At 43.5% G+C, this 25,284-nt stretch overlaps 1 protein-coding gene across 1 annotated transcript in view; it reads left to right on the forward strand.

Moving 5' to 3' along the window:
- The first annotated feature begins 6,571 nt into the window (after positions 1-6,571).
- The window catches only part of Parm1 (prostate androgen-regulated mucin-like protein 1), a 99,154-nt gene continuing 80,441 nt past the window's right edge, over positions 6,572-25,284 (forward strand). Inside the window, exon 1 of the mRNA XM_021648644.2 lies at positions 6,572-6,956. Within this exon, the coding sequence (XP_021504319.1) occupies positions 6,914-6,956 (43 nt within the window). The 5' untranslated portion in view covers positions 6,572-6,913. The remainder of the gene's footprint in view (positions 6,957-25,284) is intronic.

Genomic DNA, 25,284 nt, shown 5'->3' on the forward strand with positions numbered 1-25,284 from the left:
CCTCCCCAGCCTCGCCCTCACCCCTGTCACACAGCTGTGTGTGTGTCCAGATAAGCTGCAGCAGGTAGTAATGTGTCCCACTGTCCACTGGTTACCCAAGTGTTCTCAAATATACTCCAGAGTTTCTTCTCTAGAGTTTATTGGCTCTTAGACTGTGTCAAGCCTTTCCTGTGTATTATCTGAGCTGTGCTTGGGATGAGGTTGAGAGAAAAATCTCCCACGAGGCTTTCCCATACTGTATTTTGAAAGCTCATGGCTGTTGGTTTCTCAATGAGAAATTGGATTCAGAATGACTCATATCTTGGGTCTTACCCATACCTGATTTAGATGAGAACTTGGATGTAGAGCTGGTGCTACAGTAGGTTAAGACTCTTGGATTTGTTGAGGGTGGGGTAAATGTATTTTGCATGTAAGAGAAAATAAATTTTGGGAGCCAGGAGATGGGATTTATGGACACACATTTCAGATTCATGTGTTGAAGCTTTGACTTCCAATGTGACTTCCAATATTTGAATTCACCATTTTTTAAGGAAGTAATTAAAGATAAATTAGGTCATAATGGTAGCACCCCAGTCCAATAGGACTGGTGCCACTATAAAAAGGGAAAAAAATCCCATAAATGTGTGTCACAAATAAAAAGTCATATGAGTCTGTATCCAGAGGGCAGGCATGTTCAACCCAGGGGTGTTGGGATCTGGTCTGGTCCTATGTATTCTAATGCTAATAAATGGCCCCCAAGATGTGCCTATATCCTCACCTACACCTCGTTGTTGTGTAAACCTTATTCTATCTAAAATTTAAAGTTAATTAGTTAATAAAGTTGCTGAGGCCTGTAATTGGACAGAAGAGAAGTAGGCAGAGCTTTGCTTCCTGGGCTTGGGGTCTGAGAGGGGCCATGAGGCTGGAAAGAGAAGGAGGAAAGAGAAGATGTAACCAGAGGTGAGGTAGCCAGAGAGAAGAAAGTCATCATAGGGCAGAATAGACCATATGTACATGGCCATGAGGGCTGGCCTGACAGAATAGAAGGAGTCCCAGGCAGGAACAATTATGGCAAGTAACTTGGGGTGTGTAGCTGGGAAATAGCAAAATAGCTTAGAGGGTTGATACCTGCCCAAGTTATGGTGCCTTAAAGCTTTTATAATTCTAAGAGGTCTTTGTCTCAATTATTTGGAAACTAGCTGGGGTAGAGAAGCATTCTATAGTCTAATATCTAGTTCCACAATACAGGTGAGAGAGAAAAACAGATCATAAACCAACCCTGCAGCACCTTGGTCTTAGCAATCAACCTCTAGAACTTTGAAAATTAAATTCTGGTGGACCTGGTGCTACAGGTCTGTAATCCCAGCTACTTAGAAAGCTGAGGCAGGAAGATAACAAGTTCAGAGCCACAGTGGGTTACAGAGCAAGTTTAATCTCAGCCTTAGCAATTTAGCAAGACCCTGTCTTAAAACAGAAAATAAAGAGGACTGTAGCTCCGGATGTTGTTTAGTGGAAGAGCAATTGCCTAGAATATCTGAAGCTCCTGGTTCAATCCTCAATACTCTGGCACTGGTGTAACAGAACAAACACCTTAGCACAACTTATGCCATGTTATAGGCTCCATTCTGACCTTAGAACATGGGCCCCAACACCTGCCAAAATGAGAACAAAGACCTAATCTATCAAAGACCTAGTCCATAGTTCAATAATATGGGAAAGTCCCTAAATGTACTGATCTTGCTTTTTGGCTTCCGTAGTTTTGCCACTCCTTAACTGTTCTTGCTGACTGAAGTGTGTCAACCAGGATGTGTTTTTTGTTCATAAAAGGCAAAGAATGGTGAGGCTCGGGGCTGTGTGATTTAGGCACGTTTCCCATGTAGTCACCAGCCAGAAATACATACTTTCTATTCAGCTTTCAGAGTGTCCATGTGTTCTAGAGTAGAATTACCATGCAAGCTAAAATAATGAAAGAATGAATAAAGAAAAGAAGGAAGAAAGAAAGAAAGAAAGATCTGCTCCTTAAGACATTCTATGTACAATGTATTATTGTAGCAGCCTTAAAAACCAATACAGAATCCAACAGGTGCCAAGGGAGTGAAGTCTTTGTTTGGTAGAGAAATGAGGACCATACCTCTAGTCACTGTTACACTACCAAATTATTCTTTCCTCAATCATGTGACTGAAGTCCAGAAACAATATTTCTGTGAGCTGCGGCGTATATCGCCTAACATGGTCCGTGAAGTACAATACATTCAGGATGTCAACAACAAAGCCAGTCAAGGGCAACGCTTTTATAAAATGCTGAAAGTCGGCAACACTAGAATTCATGTTAACAATGATCAAAAAGGAACAAAGTCGGTTAAAGGCAGATTTTTTATCAGATTTTTTCCCACTGGAACACGATAAAAGGACCAAGAGAAATGCCTGAAAGGGACCGGCTTTCAATCTAAAGGTATACATAAACAGTTGCATGCAAGCTTCACCCCTGACCCCACTGAGGAGGATCTGTTCCCTGCAATTATACATCCTAGCATCCCTCAATTTCCTTCAAATCCAAATATCTGTTGCTTTATTTTTAATTTTAGGGTAGTAGTATCATAGGAGAGGAAAAGTACTTTTGACGTTATCATATAGAAAGCCTTAGCTTAGGCCCCCTGAAACAAGAGGAAAATAAGTTTAAGAAAATGCATAGGCGATCTAGACATGAGAGATGCTTGTGGAATGCATAACTCTCAAAGAAGAGGCATGAGGTCAGTCTTAACAGTCATCTTCAGCTGAACAACTTAATACTGATGATGATGATGATGATAAGAATGATAATGATAATAATAGCAACAGCAGTTGATAATGTTAGCAGGTGCTGGGGAAAGTGACCACCAAAAGCTTTGGAAAGTAGTGGAAGGTTTGTTATCCAGACTTAACCCAGTACTCCCCCCAAATATCAAGGTACCTAGTAATTTAGCCATCCTTACCTCTCTTAGTACTGAGATAGAGACATCCTTACACAGGAATGTTGCCTTTATAATTCCCCTCTGCAGGAGAGTAACTTCAGAGCTTCTCCTATTTGTCAAAGTACTCATTATGCCAAAGAAGACCTCTGGTCTCCTGCATTACCTTCTCCATAAAGTGCAAACAAATGCATCTAACACACACACACACACACACACACACACACACACAAGCATGCATGCACACACAACTTAGACATTTTCGTAGCACACAGCAGATATCAATAACTGGGAGATATTATTTGTAACAGTTAACCTAAAAACCTTTATTATTGCACGTCTTTTGATTCACCATCATACAAGTAGAAGCCTGCCGGTGGCAGAGGCTAGAAACTCCTGTGGTACACAGCTCTTTCCCGTTAGACTTCCTCACCTGTCTTGTCACACGAGTAGACCGAGCTTTCTTGCTTTGTTGATGTTGAACACGGCTGTTGACTTGCGTTAGCCCACAGTTGGGTGCAGCTACACAGAGTCATGTAACTGGATGTGAACTTGTGGACATATTGGAAGGGGTAATTAGCTAAAAGCCAAAAATGGATCCGGGGCAATTGTAGCAGACCTTGCCTGTGTTGCATCTAGAGCCATCACTGCAGCCTTTGAACACACAGCATCTGCACTTAGCACTGGCCGTGGCGTCATACCACCCACGTGCCAGCCCACACTGCCTGAAACCCCTTAGGTCATACTCAAGATTATCGTACATCCAGAATTTTAGTTTTCCTACTGTGCGCACAAAGTTTTCTCCTCTTACAGAAACATGATGGGTTAATTAGAGAAAGCAAAGCCTTTCAAGGATTTCCTACTATTGATTCCTCAATATGCAAGTGGCGAATTGTGTATCTTTGGCTTGTACTGTATTTGAGTGTCTGTTTTTTAAATTGTATTTTCAGTTGCTGGATAGTTTCATTAAAAAAAAATCATTAAATTAATTTTTGGCTTGGAATTAGGACAGAATCTCTGACAATGTTTCAAATGACCCTACCCGTGCTTCTGCCATTTTGTGCTGTGTGTTTTTATCTTTGAAAGAAGGGTTTCAAAAAAAAAGAAAGAAAGAAAGAAAGAAAGAAAGAAAGAAAGAAAGAAGGGTTTCAGAAGAAGGAAGGGGTGAGACAGAAAAATGGGGAGGGAGGACAAAATCCATTGTGTGTAAGTATGAAACTTACAGAATAAACAATAAGTGAATTAAAAGACACTGGTTCGCCCTGAAAAGTGAGAGATGCTCTGTAACTGGCAGATGTTCAGTGGTGGTTTGATTCTTTATAGAAAAATAAGAAACACATCTATGCCTTTCCTATCCAACCTTGCTTTCGTCTTCAACAAATGGCGAAACTATACATTTTACCAAAGAACTGTTTCTAATCAACTTATTCACAAGTTCTGATCAGTAAATGTTTGGTTTGCTTTACATCTCTATATGTCTGGGGCCACATAAAATTTTCTTTTAAAGAATAAAAGAGTTTTGAGCCCTGCTCTCGACAAATTAATGGTGTCACTTCTGAATGGAAGGTTTAAACGGTGCACCTGATCTCTACTCTTCTCTCTTCCCCTATTTTACTAATTTTGAGAGCAGATGACCTTATCGTGGTATAACACAGGGTCCTCGACAGTCCTGACACTGAGTGTAACCTGGAGCTGCAGAAAAATTACATGATAAATTACGTGTTCCTGCCCAAGGGCTGGTTCTGGGGCTGACGTGTGCAGAAGTACAACCTGGCCTACCCCAGATATTACAATTTATTTTCACAGCCGATCTGAAGGTCTAGTGAACAGTTAACATGCTGTGACAAAACTGATCAATTGAAAAGTTTTAGTCAGCAACTAAAAGGAATGATTTTAATAAAAGAAAGGATTCCAACTGAAATCCACAGACAACAAGAAACCTGGGCAATCTTTCCTGGTTGGGATGTGAGGGTCAGCAAAGGCATCACCAGTAGCAAGGTTGGGGTGACACATGCTTTGCACTCGAGAGAAGAGTTTTGTTGAATTTCAAATGGGTACATTTTTCTGTGATGTAATCTTCAAAAACCTTTATATCTGCCTAGAGTCGCTCGCTTATATCAGCCTGTATAAAGGGAAAGGCACCAGCCAGTGCCTTCAAAGAAATGCCACTGCCAGGCTCTATCCCTGTGTGGTTGCAGGCTCCATGACAATCAAAGCCCAGTTGTCAAAAGGCTTCACAATCACACCAGCTAGGGAGATGCCAGAAGGACTTGAGATCAGAAGGCTTCTGGGAACACATTTAAGACCACACAAATTAGCCAGTTTTTCTGGCCAAGGGAGGCAGGAAAGGGAGTTCAGCCCTTGCTTGCAGTATCTTTCGATTCATGGAATCAGTACATTTATGAAGACAAAGAACAATTATGAGCCCAGTGTAATTTACTGTGGAAGTCCTACCAAGATCTGTGAGCGCTGATGGTGAGGTGAGGCACAGAACTGACCTGGCCACAGCTAAAGTGATGAACCCTGACTGAGAAAGAGAGGACATATGTCCCTGACATATGAGAGAAACGACACAGCAAACCATTGAAAAACCATTTGCAGGGCTGCTGGTGGCACCAAGCTCCTTAGGAAGGGTCCCTTATTCTTGCAGCTCTCAGCTCTAGTTAGTGACTAGGGTCCACCAGGCTCAGGCCAATCTGAAAAGGATGTGGTGTGAAGCAGGGACTAGGATTGGCAAATCTAAGGTGCAGGGATTGGCAGAAGAATTGGGTGAAAGGTCAGCTTTAGCCCCACTTTGGAGAAGCTCTGATCTTTGACCAGACATTCAAGTACTGGGAACGAGCCTAGGGCGTTATCTTATTACCCTTTGCTAACTGTGAGGCCTGGGCAAGCACTTAAAACACTTCCTACTCAGAAAATGAGGACACAATGTACCCACCCTGGAGGATTGTTATGGAAAGTAAGTGACTTGGGTAGCATGTGAATGTACAATGCCCAGCGGGTAGCCTATTGCCATTTCTCAGGAAATATCAACCATTATCATCATCATCGTCATCATCATCATCGTGGGCCTGGTGTACATTATAGGCTATATGAACATAGCCTTAATTTCTCACGCCTTCAGTTTCCTACGGTGAAATAATAATAAGTTTTATTTCTCTGGGTTAGTAGAAGGAATTTCAGCACATAACTAAGTCAGACAAACCTGGTTCAGCTATCTAGCGATCGCGTCACTTGACAGCAGTATTTCTTCTGGTATGAAGCGGGATAGGCACCAGAAAGTGCATTGGGAGTTCAGGGCTGGTGAAAGGTTAATGTACACAGAGAGTTGTTTGCAGAAATGAAGCAAAAGGTCTTCTCCCCGAACTTGGAAAGAAAGACGTGTGTTGATTCTCCGGGGTGACCTCTCGGTCCCCTCTCCAAAGGCAATGCTCAGTTTCATGAGCGAAACTAAGATTCCTGAGGGCAGGAACCCATCCGCACTTCGCTTTGCCAGAGCTTCCTGAACAGCGCCGGGCTGTCTGAGCTGCAGCTCAATCCACTGAAAGCTCGGACCTAGCGCCTACTGTCCAGCAGAGGCCGCCCTGGGCCGGGACTCCTGGGACCTGTGCGCTGGGAGAGGGAAGGCCAGGAGGTGGCCCCTGTCCTCGCGGGAGGGCCGCGTGGGAGGGGTTTGGCGGCGGCGCAGGCGGGCCCTGGGCTCCGGGGCGGTTGGGATGGAGCAGAAGCGCGCCTGGCGCCGCAGGGCACACAGCTGACTCCTGCGCGCCACCTCCGCTTCGCCTTGCGCCGCCGGACACCAGCCAAAGCTGCCCGGACTGATCGCTCCCGGGGCCGTCAGCACCTCCCCGTTCCTCCCGCAGCCCACCGGGCGGGAAAAAAAAAAAAAGAAGAAGAAGAAGAAGCTGCCGGTGCCCGACGCAATTGGTCAGCCCCGGGAAACTTCCCTAGCCGTATCCAGCTCCGTCTCGAGCACCGGAGTTAACATGGTTTGCAAGGCGCTCATCGCTCTCTGCATCTTCACCGCAGGTACTTGGCGCGGTCCTTTGAAGAGCCCGGGCATGGGGAAGGCAGCCCTAAGGCTCTGGCTGCCGGGAAGAGGGGCGACCCCAGGGAAGAAGTCACCACTGGAAGGTGGTGGGTCTGCGGGGGTGTGCGCACTTAGATTTGAGATGCGCGGGGTTGGCGGTCCTGTAGGGGAAGGACGACACGACTGGGTCTTGCTGGGGCAGCCTATGCCCCCCTCCCCAAAATCTTTGTGAAACAGGTGGCCGGCAGGCTAGTTAGCGTGTTGGCACAGCGAACCCCGCAAGGAGACCTCGGCTCTCCGGGGCTTCCCTTCTTTGCTGGGGTCTAAGGGCGCACCTGTCACGGTCCCGATACAGAACCCGGGCAGGGGTCCGATAAAGCCGCTGTTAGGAGGCCTTCAGCATCTAGTGCGCTAAATCAGGCTGGTTAGCGCTCCGGGATGTAGAGCTCTCTGGAACCCCGGCGTCCCTTTTTGGCTTAGGCTTAGGGATGATGCGGCACAGTCTCCGAGGCAGCGGCCCAGGTCAAGCTTAACGATCACTGCTGGAGGAGGATTGCAGGTCTACTGTGGCCGAGAGCCTTCCAAAACTGTGTTCCCATCCCCTGTATGAAACTAGTAACTTGGCTAAAAGTAGGGCACACACACCCTTCTGCCCACGCCCCATCCCCGTCTAGCCTCTACGCGTGCCTAATGGTCTAGGGACTAATAGCAGCCGCGACCTTGTACAGACAACCCAAGCCAGCCCGCGGGCTGCAAAGATGAAATCGGGCACCATCATCTGGAGTTAGGTACCTAGGTTTTTGTACAGAAAAAGTATAGCCCAATGCAGGACTATGGATAAGGGACAAGAGGAGGGTCGGGAGGGTGAGCGGGGGAGAGCAACCCAAGAGAGCAGTCTGGTCTGTTTTAAGAACCACCCAAAGCCACGCAGTACAAGCCAAGAGTCAAGCCTCAGTTCATTGGTTTCCCCTCTTGAGTTGTTTGGGTTCCTGTAAATGTGCCTACCCACCCCCGCCCAAAATAAGTCACAGCTCCTTGAGAAGAAATTGGAAGCTCCCCCCTCCCCCTCCGCACCCTCCCGCCCTGTGGCTCTCCGGGGATAATACAGTTTTAAGGGAAAGTTTCCTAGTTTGAGCCCATAGCGTGGTATTTTCTCAGCAAGGTCTGGGAGAGCCTATCTGCTCCGGGATCTGCAAGGTCTAGAGACATTCCGGCAGATCTTTCTGGAGCAGTCCAGCCGCTGCGCAGCTCTCTTGGGAGAGGAGCGCTTAGATATGAAAAGTGTAATAGCCTTCCCAGCTGGACTGCCTCCAAAGGTAGTTCCCTGGTCCTCAGAGGAGATCCGAAGAGAGATGTTTACCAAAGGACGGGAACCCATTCAGAAAGTGTAGGAAACCTGCAGGGGGCTAACGGATAGATTTTGTTTGCTAAATTGATTTTTGCATATTTATCTGTGTATCTACCATCTATCTATCTACCTGTGTGCTTAATATTTTTAAACAACTCTTGCAGTTGGCAAAACAAAGAAACAAAAAACCGGATCTATCCTAAGGAGCTCAAAAAAGACAGTTTACTGATTGATTGTTATTTGATGACTGATTGATTGATTTTGCTAGCCTGACTGTTCAGCTGTGCTCTGCCGAGAGAAAAATATTGCCCATTGCAACCCCCCTCCCCCAGAGCCAGGTGGCTGCTGTTTCAGAGACTGGCTAAGCAGCCCCAGCTCTATGCCCTCCGGGCTTCTAACTGGGATAAGAGCCATCAGGGTCATAGGCTCCCCGAGGCCTAGGAACACATATGGCCTCTTTCACTTACTTGTTTCTTCATGTTGCTGTCCCATCTGGGGAGCCAAGAGGCTGAGGGCAGCTTTCTCGGGAGTTTGTAAATCTGAATGAATCTTTCCGTGGACACTTTGTTAATAAAACTGCTTACCAAAAATAGGCTGGAAAATAAGAAGTATCAGAAATACCTCCTGAGAGTCTCTGCGTTCCAAAGTAAAGCATTTTCAGATTGACATCTTTTTCTAGAAGGTTCTGGATAATGACAGGCATGTCCCAGCAGCCTGTCCTGGAGCTTCCCCGGCAAGCTATTCACCAGAGGTTGGCTTCCCCTCCTCCCTGCCCCTCCCCCTTCTGAAACCTTAGAGGCTTCAGAAAAAGTTCAGCAAAACCCTTAAAGTGATATTTGACTGAGCCAGAGACAGTGGTACAGCAGGGCTTTACATTTTAGCTTAACAAATAAATCCTTGTTCTATGCCTAGTGTCATCCAGTACACATAATGTGCGCATTATCAGGGACCTTGACCAGAGACAGCTTGACATTTGTCCCCTCAGTTACCTTAGGTGGCATATACAGGAGTAGCACATGTGAATTAAAATCCAGTCCTGAGTAAGGTTTGGCAAAAGAACTATGCAGGGAGAAAGGGCAGGGGCCATTGAGTGACTCTGCCCTACCAGGCTCCTCTCTGAATTCAGTTTTGTTCCCTCCCCTGTCATTGCTGCCCCTTGGAGTTGGGTGGCCCCATTCTTTTAAAAAAGAAAGCAAAAAAACCTCAGTGAGATATATGAGTTATAAAGGAGCACTCAAATGGTCTTTTTACATACTTACGAAGACAAAAGAAATTCATTATTTAAGAGCAGTCCACATGTATGAGGAGCCAGTGATCAGAATTTCCCTGCTCTGGGTCTGCCCTGTGCACCCCAACCTTGAGGAAGATTACAGTGCATTCATCCAGGCACAGTGAAACACGCTTTGGTCCTCTGGTAAGGAAGACCAAGAGAGCTAGAATTGCAGTCTGCCCCAGCCTGCTAGCAACGGGTATGCGTGTGTGTGTGTGTGTGTGTGTGTGTGTGTGTGTGTGTGTCTGTGTCTGTGTCTGTGTGACTGTTCTGGGTCCATCATCTCTCTCTTCTCTGTATAACTAACATGGGACAGTGCTCTTTGACTACACAAGTCCTCGTGTGTGTCAGTGACACAAATATATTGAAAACTAGCCACCTTTGTCGAGGAAGGCTTATTGGAGTAACAAGGGAGAGTTGCCTGCATTCCTTGCATTTGAAATCTGTGACAAGGAATCTTCCTTTGTGTGAAGAGACCTGAATATTGCAAGCTCTCTCTGTTGTCTGCTGGCGAAGCTACATCCTGACTGCCTACACAGTACCTACCCTGGTTCAGGGCAAGTCCCTTAACCTTACCCTGCAATTTGTTATATTTAAAACCGGGGGAGGGGATCACTTCATGAGGCTGGGGAAATGGTGACCGACTGAGCGTACGTACAAATACGCTGAGCTGGGGATATGGAAAGAATTTTTAGCTCTCGCTGCCATTAACCTTAGTAAAGATGACTCTATTCAGCACTGAACACAGAGGTCACCCTCTCCGAATGCAGAGCTTATATGTTTGTGCTTCAACCATGCAGAGCACAGGCTACAACTAGCATGCCAAGGCTGACGGTTCCTGCAAACTCCATATGCAAATTAGGAAGGCAGTAGGCCTAGCCACGAACTGCCTAGTTTAAAGGTTAAGAATGGGAGAGTGATGGGGGGGAGGGGTCAGTTACAAGTAAAGGAACAATTCCTTACCACCAAGGACTTTTGCAAATGAGTGTATTTAAAAAGCCCAATTCAGCTAAATCTGAAAGGTCGGATTCCCCAGAGCAACACATTTGGGGATAATTCGGATTAAATGGGCCATTTTTATCTGATGGCTCTCAGTGACTTTCCCCAGAACTCAGAGCCCTCACTAATGGCCGCATCTCTAATTGAACCTTATTGCTTGGGCCTGGTCTAATTGTGCTGGCACTTCTCTGGAGGAGATACTGGTCAAGTATTCGTGCTGCCTACGACAACTTTCTAAAACAAAACTTTCCCCTCAGGGATGGGGAGGGGAGCGTAGCACCTACAAAAGCTGTAGAGAGCGGCGTTTCTAAAAGCATTCTTTTTTCACCCCAGAGAACCCCATGGCAGATGAAAGATTCTTAGGAGAGCAGTTAGAACTCTGTACCTCCTTTTTAAAGTCTCTGTCTCTAAGTCAGAGTTTGGGAGTCAACTATTTGCCTTGTGCATGAGATGGCAAGTGAGAAAGTTAATGTTTCCTGCAGAAGACAATGCCAGCTCTAAGAGGTAGAGGGGTCATGGCTGCTTCATCCTGTGGTTGCTTTCTCGTTGGAAATGTGGGGTTAATAGGTTATCAGCCTTTTAATGTGCAAGCGTGTGACTACAAAGCCAGACTCACGGTGTAGGCCCTTTATTACATCTTAAATTATTTAAATGACAGGAGCTGATATAACATTTTTCCAGCGTATGTACCTTTAAATATTTGTCACAATCCTTTACTCCAGCACAGTCCATTTCTTTCACTTAGATGTTTTTAACATTGTTTACAGACCTTGAAAGATTTGCCATTTTTGTAAGTAGTGAGAACCATTAGATGGATTCCGTCCTTCAGCGTGTACTATCTTACTTCTCCTTTGCCTGGTATCGCCATATTTAGCAAATAAAAACCAGGGCTGTCCAGTCATATTTGAATTTCAAATAAATAGGGCTTCTAAAGAGAGCCTGTGTAGTATTGAATTTCACCGGGAGTACTCTGGCGGTTCATCTTTAGACCACCTATGCGACGGGCGTGTTGTGGTGTGGGATGACCTTCAGTTTGAACCTTGTCTCATGGGGTCTTAGCTGGCCAGTGTCATTTCAGTAAAAGTCTGTTCGTGGGGAAAACATGGATATTTAATAGCAGCTCTCTTGGTTAACAGCAGCACAAATGAGGATGCAGAGATACTGTGCACTCCAGTGAGATGTCTTGATTCATCCCCTGTGCGTGGTTTTGTACTTCTGACCAGCTGGTAACATTTCTACGGCTTCTTTGACCCATCATAATAAACCTTCCTGACCCTTCCTTTTAAAAAGTGATAGTAGATTTCTAATAGTAGCAATATTTTTGCGTATCGCTGTATTTAGAAGCCTATCTGGAATAAAGCTGGCAGCTGATCTAAGGAGAAAGTTATAGAATAGCTTTGGATTTCAGTGCCTATCTTCTTGCCAAGATCTTAAAACATCTTACAAATATTAATTATATAAGTTTTATATAATTCCTGCTAGATAGATTTATTGGTTTCACTTAAAAAGCTGTGGCTATAAAGCCCCTGAGGCTACATGTTAGGCAGAATTTTAAGGCAGATATTGAAAATATTTTAAGCTATTTAGCTTTGGAAGAAATTTGCACTCTTATTCTCAAGGAAAAAAAATGTGGTTTGCTAACTGTTAAGTAAAGGATATTGTGGAAAATTACCAGGTGTGATGTTTAGAAAACACACCTATTTGATATGAATGTTAAATAATGGAATACAACCTCTACTTACATTCCAAATTCTGATTTTCTTTTCCATAAGCATGAAAATGAAGACATAATATTCACTCTGGGTACTGAGCATGAAAGGAATTAGGTGGGAGAAGGAATGTTATTTTCTGAAAATTTGGGGCTGCCATTGGTCAGATCACATTGTATTTCCTAATATATAATTAATAAAATGTTATTTTACATTTGTGATGTTCTTCCCTACTTTGTGTAGTCCCAAAGCATAATCTCATTACTGAGTTTATTTACCCATTATTGCATCCTTGATGGAAAACTACTGATGGTGTGAGCCTCTTAGGAGAAGGCTAGGAAAACTTCTGAGATCTTAATCCACTCCTTTTCTTATAACAGCCTGATCCACAGGTTGGGTAACTTATGAAGAACAAATATCTATTTCTTAGAAATTCTAGTGGTTGTTGCGTCCATGTCAAGGTGCTAATGGGTTCTGCACCTGGTGAGAGTGTACTTTCTCATTAGTACATGGTGCCTTCTTGTTTTGTGTAGCTGTGCAGTAGGGAACTTAAGGAATGCTCAGTGGAACTCTTTCATAAGTCACTGGTCCATCATGATGGCCTCTCCATCACAATCAGTCTGCCTCATAGCATCATCATCTTGGGAGTTAAGTTTTTAGCACACAAATTTAGGAGGACTAGAGGACCAGGGGGATGGGTCAGTAGGTCAAATCTTGACCATGCAAGATTCTTGGTTCCCAGATGCAGAGACACAGGCCTGTAACAAGAGAGAAGGGTTAAGACAGAGGGAGGAAAGCGCCTCTCTGCCACCTGCTTGTCTGAGAATTCAAGAATCTTTACAAAGTCTGGGAAACTAAGGACCTCTTTCATGGCCTGTTGAGGATGCAAGATTTGGCTGGATTGGATGCATGTGTCATGGCCACTCTTCTGTTGATGTGTGCGTGTGAAGCAGCAACAAAGCATGCCAATCGACAAGGAGTCCTGGGTGTGTTGCATTAAAAATTGCCATGTTGATAGAGACAACCTTTACAGGAAAGCCCCCAAATTTTCCTTCTTTGAAGGGCTGATCAAATATATCTAAGCAAGGACAAAAGATCAAGAACAAATAATCATTTATCGTTCTAGGAAATGCCAGAGAGGGAAGTGTGATGTTAAATTACATATGGAAACAGGTTTAAAATGTGGGTGGAGCTAATCAAATTTCGCTAGATGACATGGGCATGACAAGGGGCAGGGAGTTGAAGGGAAGCAAGAAGATAGCAGATGTTTGAATGGAAGGAGCAGATAATATAAACTTAGATATACTAAGGTTTTCTTCCTCTCAGCATCCTTCACTCGGTCCTTCAAGACAATGTGCCTTACTTTCCTTTAAGTATTATGCCCAGCCCAAACACAGTCTAGCTCTTCCATTGCTTTGGTCCCAAGCAGAACCACTGCCATGCTTTTCCTGGAGTACTCCAATGGCTTTCCAGATCCCTTAGTTCTCAGACTTTTTTCCCTGAGCTCTGATTTGCACAGGCACATGTCATTGGGTCTGTTGGAAATGCAGGGTGTTGGGTGTCACTGCTTTGGGTTAAGTCTTCTAAAGGTCTCCCATTGCACCAGAAAGAAGGTCAAATCCTTAGAGAGATGCTCAACATCTGCTCTTGAACCTGGTCGTCTTCTTGAGAGTCTACTTGCTCACTTGCGTGCGCACGCACACACACGCACACACACACACACACACACACACACACACACCTATTTTTACAGCATGCTGTGGTTGGCTCCTCTCTCTGAAGCAGACTTTCTTCAAGTGTTCGCATGAAGAATTCCTTAACCTTCTCTAGACTGTCATTGTTGGTCACCATTCTGAAACTGTGCCAAATACTCAAGATAATTAGGAAAGCGAAGGTTTGGTTCCTTTTGACTCAGTTTGGCAGGTTTCAGTTTCCAAACAATTGGCTGACTGCTTTGGGCCTGTGTTGAGATAGTACTTCACGGTAAGAGCACAGGGTGGCAAAAACCTGTTCTCCTGGGCATAAGGGAGAAAACACTGTTCCACAACCTCCTTGGAAAGCATTCCTCCAGTGATCTAAAAGTTCTCACTAGGGCCATGTCTTAAAAGTTCCACCAACACTCCCCAGCAAGGAACTTGGAACCAAACCTTCAGTAAATGAATCATTGGGGGACAATGCAGAGCCAAAAGGTAGCAAGCACATTTGCCCACCTGTCACCGTCTCAGTAGAGCCTACCACGGCCAGCATGGTGAAACTGCAGCAAGGTCTCCCTGCCAAGTCCCTGTCATGGTGCACTTTCCTGCCTCTGGCCTGTGCCTCCTTCACTGCCCGTCTCCCTCCATCCCTCACCTCTACCTCACACTATAATACAGCTTCAAGCAGACAGGGATTTTTGTCTATCTTGCTTGTTCTGGCAGTCCTCAGAGAAAAAAATATTTTGTGGCACACAGTAGGTGCTTAAAATGTATTTGCAATATTGGCAAAGTACTTAATTCAAAAAATGTCCATAGGACATCCAAAAATGAGGAACTGCAAACTCGCTGACTATCGAGTGCTTGTGCCTAGTAGTGTTTGCACATAGCATTGAATAAAAAAAACAGTAGTCAGGCCATTGGTCCTCACTTTACAGAAAAGAAACAAACAAAAAAAATCCCACATAAGCTTTAAAAACAGCTATTTTATAGCTATACACATATGAAATGCTGAATTTATTCTTTCTAAACTGCAGCTTTTCTTCCCTCCACTAGCAACATCATTTTACAATAGTTGAAACTTCTTAATTCTCTGACCAATTAAGAAAATGTCACCGTTGAGCTCAGCTGGGAAGGATAAGGCTACAAGAGAGCGCTGCAATCTGAACCATTTTGAGAAATTTCTCAATAATTCTAAAAATAGCTAAGTGACGAAAAGTGATGGGGTTTAAAGGAAATATAACTGGCAATTTCCCAGCGAAGCTAGAAAAAGTTAAGTGTAAGCCGGTTACTAATATGCTCAAGGATATAGTAAGGACTTTCTTGCCCTTAGAGGAGCTGCGTTACAGCTTTCTTAATGAGCCTGAAATATGAGCTATGTTTTAGTCCAAACAATAGCTAGAAATGATGCTGAAGTTCCAGCTAACATCAAGCCTGTATCCTAGAACAGAGAGGAAGGATGGGAAGGTATTTGTTATTTATCCTGCAGGTAGATAACACCTCTTCACACAGCTGGTTTTAAAGTTACCCAGCATGGCACGTGTCTCATCTTTATTATACCAAAAAAAAAAAAAAAAAGAAAAGAAAAAGAAAAAGAAAAATCTGATGCTTTCTTGCTTATTCAAAATAGGGTATGATTGTTTATTTAGTAGCTGCCAGGAAGAACATGATCCTTAAAACACAAGAGCATACCGATCTTGATGCTATCAATTTAGAGAGTCCACTTTTAAGTGAGGAAGAGATAATGCTTTATGCAAAATATTTGACTTGTTTATTTCCTAAGTTGTTTTGTTCATTCTTTGGAAGGGGAAACTTGCTACCATCCAAGTTTAGCAGCCTTGACTGTGAGCAGAGAGGCATCAAAGTCAAGTGAACCCGAGCTTGCACTGTGGGGCTTGAAGAAAATGTGTGTAGTGCTGAGAGCGTGGCATTGCAATACAGGTGATCCTCTGACCTCCCCTCCCACCCCCCTGTCCTACAGGCAATGGTGTGAAGCAGGTGAAATGAGTAAGATGAGAAGCAGGGCCTAATATCTTACTGGAAGGAAAAACAGTACACAGTAACAAGAGATGGTTGTGGGACCCCAAAATCTCGAAATCAACTGTGATTGCAGATGGAGCAAAGTTCTGTCATGCTGAGATCAGAGCTGATCAGCTGAGCCACTCTGCATTCAACATTTACCCCAGCAGCATTAGTAACTGCTTTAAAGAGTGGATATGGGATGGACCTAGGCCATGTTAAGAGGTGTGCAGCTCTGGCCTCATATGGGACTCCTAACAGCAGGGACAAGGGTGGTCTCTGACTCTATTGCCTGCCTCTGGATCCCTTTCCCCTAGCTAGGCTGCCTCGTCTAACTTCAATAGGAGAAGATGCACCCAGTCCTACTGCAACTGGATATGTCAAAATGAGTTGATCTCCACGGAGGCCTCCTCTTCTTTGAGGAGAAAGGCAGGGGAAGTGGAGGGAGGGAAGGCGAGAGCGAGGCACTGAGAAGAGAGGAGGTAGGAGAAGCTCCCATCAGGAGGTGAAGTTAATTAATTAATGAAAAGGATTGCCATGGCCACAGTTTATAGCAGCCAATATATGGAAAAAGAAAGCTGTAAAATAAGTGTATGCCTGCCTTAAAAGAGGTTGGAAGGATACAGTCTCTCTCTCTCTCCATCCCCTACCTTCTGAGAATTTTTCAATAACATATTATGAATATTTCAAGTCCATCTTTTGCTGTACTTCATGTGGCTATCGTAACTGATAGATGGCTGCTGCAATTCTCAGAATATTCGCTTAAAAGTCATTCTGACAGAGCCTCAAAAATAAAATCATAGAGAAGTTACCTCAGAAAGGTTTACAGGGCAGCACTGATGTAATGGTCAAGGAAGGTTTTAGGGCAGAGATGAGTTAACGTAATGTTACATTTTCTAAAACTCAAATGCAGTATAAGGCATTGCTCAGGACCACCATCTTGGATCGTTGTTAGGGGCTCTGAACTATCAGATCAGTACTTAATGTATGATGTTAGAGTTTTCTTCTTCGAAAAATTAAATCTCTTGAGCATTTGTTACTATAAAATCTACTTTAAAAAAAACATCCTAAGTTTCTCAAAATGAAAGTTGTCAACTCAGATATCACATAAGAAAAATAGCCCTGAGAAGCATGTTTTATTTATTTATTTCCTTTGGCAGCATTCAATATATGATATCATCTTTTCAACAAAGTAATCAATAAAATGTGGTTTAGGACGACACTGGAGGAGCCATATTAATTCTCTGCAGCATTTTCAGAGGAGAACTCAGGTGTTCTGGGGACACTGCTGGACAGGCAGATAGGCAAGAAGAAGAAGCTAAGGCCTGATTCTAGCCAAGTCCTTCAGTTCCAGCAAAGCTGTGCACATTGCTGAGGACCAGCTTTTTAGATTTTTAGCTCTACTGGGTACCACCTCTCACCCTGTGTCTCTTTCCTCTACAACATCATCTGACCCTCCAATAGCCTTAGGAGGATGCAATACTGTTCCCACTTTGCAGTTGAGGGCATAGAGCTGCAGACGTTAAGTAATGAGCTGCTCCAATACCATTGGTAAGCAACAGAGCTGGGATTTGAACCTACAACTTTCATCATTACCTATCTCTACCCTCACTACTGTGAACTGCCAAGGTAGCTGCTAAATCACTTTGTGTTCCCAGTTTTGATTCTTACAGTTACGGCCTTGGTTGAAAACCTGCTTTGCATCATCTCTTCTTAGGTGGGCACTTCTGTGGACACTTTTCTCACACAGGATCATTAGTTTTTGAGGATGTGTTTAGGCCAGGCAGGATTGACTATTCCCTTACTGAAAAAGGGAAATAGACGCAAACATGCTAAAGACTACCCTGGGTGTTCATATGGCAGAGTCTAGGTTCCATTTTCACTAACAGAATGACAGGTCTTTGTAGAAATAGCTAACTCCAGGCGAGTCTGATTAGATGACTGCAGTATTTTGTTAGACCAGGAAGCAAAGACCTTCTCGTGACCTTTCAGAAGGACTCAAAGATGCTTAATGAACTTACTGGCCAAAGATGGTACAATTTGATCTTCGCTGAGAATAATAATTGGAATAGACTGAAATTACTGTGTTTGCTCATGAGTACAAAATGATCTTGAAACTGGACCAATTAAATAACACACATTATTGATCTTCACTAGAGGATGCTAATAAAACAACAATTTATTTTGAAAATAATACATAACTACATAGAATCAAGTGTTGTTTATTGATTGATTGATTTCTAGATATCTCTCTGCCTTTATTTTGTGAGTGTGCCACTGTATGAAAGAACGTTTGATGACTGGATGATGGGTTATCTCTGCAGAAGTATTTGAGGCTAGCAAGTTCAGAAGAAACAGTATTAACAGTTATCTTAATGCACAGCCTCGTGAGTTAGCGGCTTTGAATCACCAGTGGCTGCCTACATTGTGAGGTGTGGCATAACTGGATATTGACCCTCCCACATCATCCCTTTTGATATAGCCCTGCCACATTCAAAGAGAAGCTCCATCCCACCAAGCTTTTTTAGACAACTGGGGAAGGCAAGTGAATACCAAGAGAATAAAGACAGAAAGCAAGAGACAGGGTAGGTTCAACAGCCCAGTCTCTTCAAGGAACAGATTGTAAGGAATAGCAGAAAGAGGTTGAGAGAAAGCTGTGCAGGGGAAAGAGAACTCTGTAGACTTAAAGAAGACTCAAGAACAGAGCAACTGATCCCAACTGTGCAACTTATTCAGATTCTGAACCAAACCAAAACTCTAAAATTAAGTGATGACGTTTATGACACAATTATGAAAGCAACATCGACTTGCTCTTCAGTGAGTCTGAGGTTTTGTTTCTTTTAACCATGATAATGATATACACCGTATTTTCCAACAACCTTATCATTATAGTTACAGAAGAAGTGCTTTAAAATAATGTGGGAGCAGGAAAATAGGGTGGTATATCATATGAAGAAATGGTTGATAGTAACTGCTGAAACTGAGTAAAGGCAACAGAGAGGTTCCACTCAGTGGATGATTGAATTTTTTTCAAACTGTTTTTAGAAAGAAAACCCATCCTAACCCACAGTCTATTTCTAATTGACAATCACTCGCAAAGGAAAAATTAGTTTTCTCAGTTGGAATCTCACTGGGTGAGATGGACAAAGCCCCATGCCCAGCAGTATGTGGACAACCCAAAATGAACTCACTGGTATATTTGGAGATTTTTTTTTTTTTTACTCCATAGGTCTTTTGTTTTGTTTATATATTATTGTTTCTAGTTATTGTGTTTTTATGGGATTTCCATGTGTGAAAGTGTGTGTATCTCTGTCTGTATATGTTAATTGTGCTTTTTTCTTTTCTTTTTCCTTTTTGTTTGTTTTGTTTTGTTCTGGTTTGTTAGTTTTAGTGCCTGATTGTTTTTTAATGAGAGACAGAGAGAGAGAGAGGGCATGGATTAGAGTGGTGGGATGGATCTTGGAGGAACTGGTGAGGTGTGTTTGTGGGGCAGTGATCAGAAAATATTATATGAAAAAAATCTATTTTCAACTAAAAATTAAACTTATTTTTAAAAAGCTTCTAGAAAGGGTGTTTTCCAGACCTCCCTATCAGGTACAGAGATACACCCCACCCATTTTAGCAAGTGCCTTGGGGTCCTGCTAGAGAACAAGGCAGTATGGGTAATGATGGCATAAGAGGTTAAGAAGCACATCTGTCATCCTTGGTGAATCAGTCTCAAGAAGGGAAGAGCTGCTGTGAGCCTTCAGGACCCCCTGCCTTTGCTGGTGCCACCTTCTCACTCTGCACACCATTCTCCACTGCTTTCTACTGACCACAATTCTCTAGCTTGCCAGCTCAGATTTCTTTGAGTTGGTTGGGTGTGTGAGCCTCTAGAGAGTAGGGGGCAACTCTTAGCTTCACACCCTCCATCCTCTGCAGGAACCTGTGGGGCAAATGCTCTGAGCTTATCAAATTCAACTAAAGAAGCTGAGGCTTAGAGACTCGGAGTCCAAAGTCTCACAGCTGGTGGATGACAGAATGTAGACTCGTGTTTTCATGTAAACATTAAGTTCCCTGACTTCAGGGAATCCAAAGGCTGTTCAACCTTGCCCTTTTCTTTTTCAGAGTTAAGACCTGAAGGCTTATAGCCAGTTAGAGAAGTGACATATTAACACAGACTGACAGAAAGACATTATCCATTGCCACTGATGGGAGTATAGATGACCACAGAGCACCTTTCTGGAAAGTCATAGACCATAGAGAAAAACAACCCCGGGACACCCAGTATGTGAATTGGGAGTTGAACAAAGATTGGTTCCATAAGGACCTAGAGGAAGCCCAGAAGACAGAGGAAGCTTAGCAGAGCCCAGTGGCCAGCTACATCTGATGACACAAGAGAGCAAATGAGATTTAGAAAGGAATTATAATTGCTTTCCAAAGAAGCTTGTTATGTTTGGGCAGTCACACCACCAGCACATTCTTATGAGAGAAAATTCCAGTCTGTCTATTCATGTGAGTGCAGCAAGGACTGTTTTCTACAAACTCGAGTAGAGCTAGTTCTAATCGTTCCGGAGATTTTTAAAGAAAGCAGGCAGTTCAAGAGAATCCTCTGAAAAATACAGTTCTTGAGGAAAAGGAAATAAGATATAAGTTGTGCTTCCGTATAGGCGTGTGTTCTTGTTTAAACACCCAGACTGTTCTTGCAAACCACAGCTTAACCTTTGAAGTGTGTCGTCGAAACAGCCTATCAACACAGCCTGGAATCCCAGCACTCAGGAGATGAGTCAGGAGGAACAGGTATTAAGGTTCCTTAGCCACATCGTGAGTTCAAGACCAACCTGGGGTGCCAGAGGCTCTGTCTCAAAACAAAATAAAGCTTAAAAGTCAGTTGATGACATTGTTTTAAAATACAGTCACGTACATTTCTCCAAGATAAGTATAAATAAACGATGTCTCAAAAGCTAAAAATAAAACAAACCTCCCAGAACCTAGAGGTGCCAGCAGATGACAACTTTGGATAGAAAACACCCTTATGGAAACAAAGAAAGATGTCAAACCTAGTGATTATCTGTGGCTTAGCCCTTTCTCTTCAGCTTCACCGGCATCTGTAGTAAGATATTTCCTTCCTTTGAGACACTGGAAATGTATCATCACCTGAGACTAGAGAGATTCAGAAAGAAGTGCGCCCTCCTGGGACGCATTCTCCTATTCATCGCCCAGGGGCAGAGGTTGCCAGAGTCAGCCGTGTCCCGAAAGTTACTCCCTGCGAACTGCTGGGAGCTTCTTGTCCCCCTGAACCATGCCAACCTGCCAAGCTTGGTATAAATATAGATTAGCAATTGTCTCAGTTTCCCAAGGCTCCATAATAAATCACCTCAAAACTGTGCCGCTTAAGACAACAGCCGTTTAGTCTCTCCTGGGTCTGAGAACCGGAAGTCTGGAATGAAGGCTTCTGCTCGCTTGGAAGCTCCCAGGGAGACCCTTTCTTTTCTCTTCCAGCTTCTGGTAAACCCAGGTCTTGGCGGGTGACAACATGGGTTTTGTTCCTGCCTCTGGGTCCATGTGACCTTTCCCACTCTGCCACTGCTGGGGTGAGTTCCCATGGATAAGGACGTTAATGCTAAGGAAAGAGCACCCACCTTCATTCAGTGTGACTTCATCCTCACCTGACAGCTCTGCAGGGACCGTATTTCCAAGCAGGATCACAGTCACCATCCTAGGAGTTTGGGTTGCAAAATACATTTTCTTGGTTTTTTGCTTATTTTGTTTGTTTGTTGTTTCGTTCCTGTAATTGAAAGGTGTTGTGTTTTTAAATGCTTATTTATTTATGCTTCTTAATGGATAAAGAGGTTGTTTAGGTCAGATGTTCCTCAGTCTCAGCTCAGTGGGGATTAGAAGAAGATATTTCTTTACTACAAAGAGACACCCTACCTAGCTCCTGACCATTAAATAACAATAGCACACCAAGCATTGTGGCAGACAAGAGAAAAATTAGGAAAAAGAATGAGGAAGGAACAAGGAAGGAAATACCGGTGTACATTTCTGAAATATGAGACTTCCTGGAAGCCAAATTATTGAGGTTTTCAAAGCCTCTCATTGTAGCCCCACACAAAATGGATCATGCTAAACAGCCGCAGCTCCGATGGCCAGCCAGCTTGCTGTGTGTGAGATTCTGTAAGGTGGTTCTAGAAGGGTCTGATTTGGACAAGGCTGTAACAATAGCATGCGCGCTATTCAGGGTGCCTGTGGGAAATTTTGAGGACCATTGCACTTCTCCTCTGTGACATTTAATATTGCGTTGCCATCTACATCTCAGAAAGGGACTGCAGGAGATGAGATTAGCTTTCTGCTCGTTCTTGGTGTAGCTCATTGCTGTGTAAAAAAAAAACAGTGTCCGCACTTTGTTTGTTTGTTTGTTTGTTTGTTGAGACAGGGTTTCTCTGTGTAGCTCTGGCTGTCCTGGACTTGCTTTGTAGACCAGACTGGCCTTGAACTCACAGAGATCTGCCTGCCTCTGCCTCCTTGAATGCTGGGATTACAGGCGTGTACTGCTGTTCCCAGCTAGGATCTATTTTAAAAGCATCCCTTTCTCAGTTCTCCATAGTGTATCGTGAGATGTGGGAATATAAGCGGCCATGAGAATCCTTTCTGGGAAATGCATAAGCTGTTATATTTTAGGAAAATGGATGCCTGTTTGTCATTGTGAAGGGTTTGTGTGTGTGTATGTGTGTGTATGTCTGTGAGTGCATGTGCACATATATGTGTGTGTGTATACATGTGGGTATGGGTGTGTCCTTAAGTGTGTAAGTGTGTGTGTGTGTGTGAGTGAGTGAGAAAGAGAGAGAAAGGTATGATATGTATGATGTCATGTGTTTTCTTCCTTCTTCCTCCTTACTAAGAAAATTGTAATTTTCTAAAGGCTCTCAAGCAACGTAAGATGTCTCATTCGAGAAAACTAATATTCAAAGGATCCATATATTTCTAGAGAATCTAAAATTTACTTTCCCTCCCATAAACAAGTAAAATATTGTATACCATAAGACCCATAATCACAGCTCTCTCTTCTGAGTAACAACTAAGCTGTTATCCTACAAGCAGAAATATTTATTTGGTTCTGAACCTATGTGTTTGAGAACCTTTTTTAATTAGAGCTATTCAGAATGAAAATTATCACTTGAAACTCCTTTCTCTGGAAAGAATATAATTTCATCCATAAGAGATTTAGTGACTTAAGCTGTTTTCCTATGTAGGTAAGAGAAGAGAGGGGCCAAGCTCTGAGTCTATAAACAAATCTCTTTGATGAGAACCAGCTTCATGCTGAGATGAGAAGTTGCAAAGCAAAAGAATTGTGTCATTATATTTCTAAAATCTCGGAGGGAGTCACTGAGCTGCCAAAACAACATAGGAAGAGCCTGGTCTCCAGGACTAGTGCCGAGAGAGCAGAAGTAAAGAGTTTTAGAAGCTTTCGGTGTTTGGGTTTTTTTCTGAAACAACTAAGATGAAAAGAGGTAATCAGGAGATCTGTGATTACGTAAGGGGTGAGCAGGTCAGACAGCTCATATATCTGTTTGGGGGCACATGTTTGGGGCAATCAGACTTTTCCATGGGAGATTGTACTGGATGATAACTCTCAAAGAATAAAGGAAATGACAAAAAACATTAAAGTTAGAAAAGTGAGCTTTTCTCCTACTGACATCTGAGAACATCCTGGCCTCTCAGGAGACATGTGACCGAGGAAGCCAAGCAGATCAGGGTCCCTCCAAGCCTGGAGGGCCTGATGAGGCTGGAAATGGGTCATAGCTGGAGAGGGAGGCTCCTGGCTCTCTTGGCAAACCAAGCTGTCTTAGAGTTTACCAGCAACCCATGTTTGGGCTGGCTACCTTTTCAGAGGTGGCATCCATTACGACTTGAGACCTGGCTTTCCCTTTTCTGGGAAAACTAAGAGTAGGTCCTGAATACACTCCGAAAGCTCCAGGCTCACCAGCCACAGAAACCCCTCTGAAAGTTACTGAGAAGGAAACACCCCCTCTTCAAACAAGAACTGCCCAGGAGGAACCAAAAGCCTTCTGACATGCTTGGAGTTCTAGGAAACATCACCCCTTGACAATCTTGGTTTTTAAGGTTTTGGAGAAGTTGCAGAAAAATTGAACTAGAGAGTCAAGGTTCATTGGCATGCCATTAATTGAATGGTGTTGATATTTACTGGGGTCTTTGTTGTTGTTGTTATTGTTGTTGTTTGATCTGTTATTTATTTCTGGTTAAGCTTTACCACCTGCAGAAGCTTGGATTTGGGAGTGTGCCTGTACCTTTGCTGTGTAATCACTGGAAGTCGTCTTCTTGTTGTTGTTTCTGTTTGTTTGACCTTTGACAGAGGGTCTCATGTATCCAAAACTATCCTCAAATTTGCTGTGTAGCCAAGGATAGCCTTGACCTTCTGATCCTCCCATCTCCACCTTCGGAGTGTCAAGAGGACAGGTGTGTGTCATGTCACCATGCCGGGTTTATATGGTGCTAGGGTCCAACGAGGGCTCTGTGCATTCTAATCGTGCTTTCCACCAACTGAGATGCATCCCCACTCCAACTTCAGGGTTGGTAACAACCCTAATCTGACCTGGGTTTGACTACACAACTCTCTCTCCCAAATGCAATGCCTGCCTGGAACTACAAGAGCAGTGCAAAGCTCCGCCCTTGCTGCACACCGAGGAGTCCTATCTGCCTGTTTTCCGAATACTTCTGGTGCAGATGGCCTACCGTGGGCTACTCAGAAGGCCTCTTCCACAATCCCTGCACCTGCAGGAGAACAGTTGCCTCTGGCCGTGTTCACAGAGGAAAATTTGGTCCTGGCTCCCACCTGCAGACATGATGTTGGCCCTCACTGTGTTCCGGAATGTGCAGATTATACTGTTTATATCTTTTTTCCTGATTTTATTTCTATAAAAATGAATCTTTACAAAATATTACACCTAAGTAATGCTTGGGGGTTTTTATTTTGTTTTGTTTTTATCTTTTTCTTTGTGATAAGGAATTCTGCAGACCACAGGAAATTAGCTGGGAGCTGTGTAAATCTGGGCAACCTGATTAACATTTAGATCAAAATCCGCCATACAAATTTCATCTGAAGTCATGTAAAGTTACCGTCTAAAAGTGTTAGTCCATGTGGCTTTCAAAGGAACACTGGGCTAGCTAGACAGTGCTTTCTCCTTGTATGGCACCATTTTGAAATAAAAATGCAGCTTATAGGATGGAAAATGATTAAAATCTGCATAGGCTTAATTTAACATAGGATATAAATGGCATGTTCTGGCCACT

This window comes from Meriones unguiculatus, chromosome 3 (assembly GCF_030254825.1).
Source record: "Meriones unguiculatus strain TT.TT164.6M chromosome 3, Bangor_MerUng_6.1, whole genome shotgun sequence".
NCBI lineage: Eukaryota > Metazoa > Chordata > Mammalia > Rodentia > Muridae > Meriones > Meriones unguiculatus.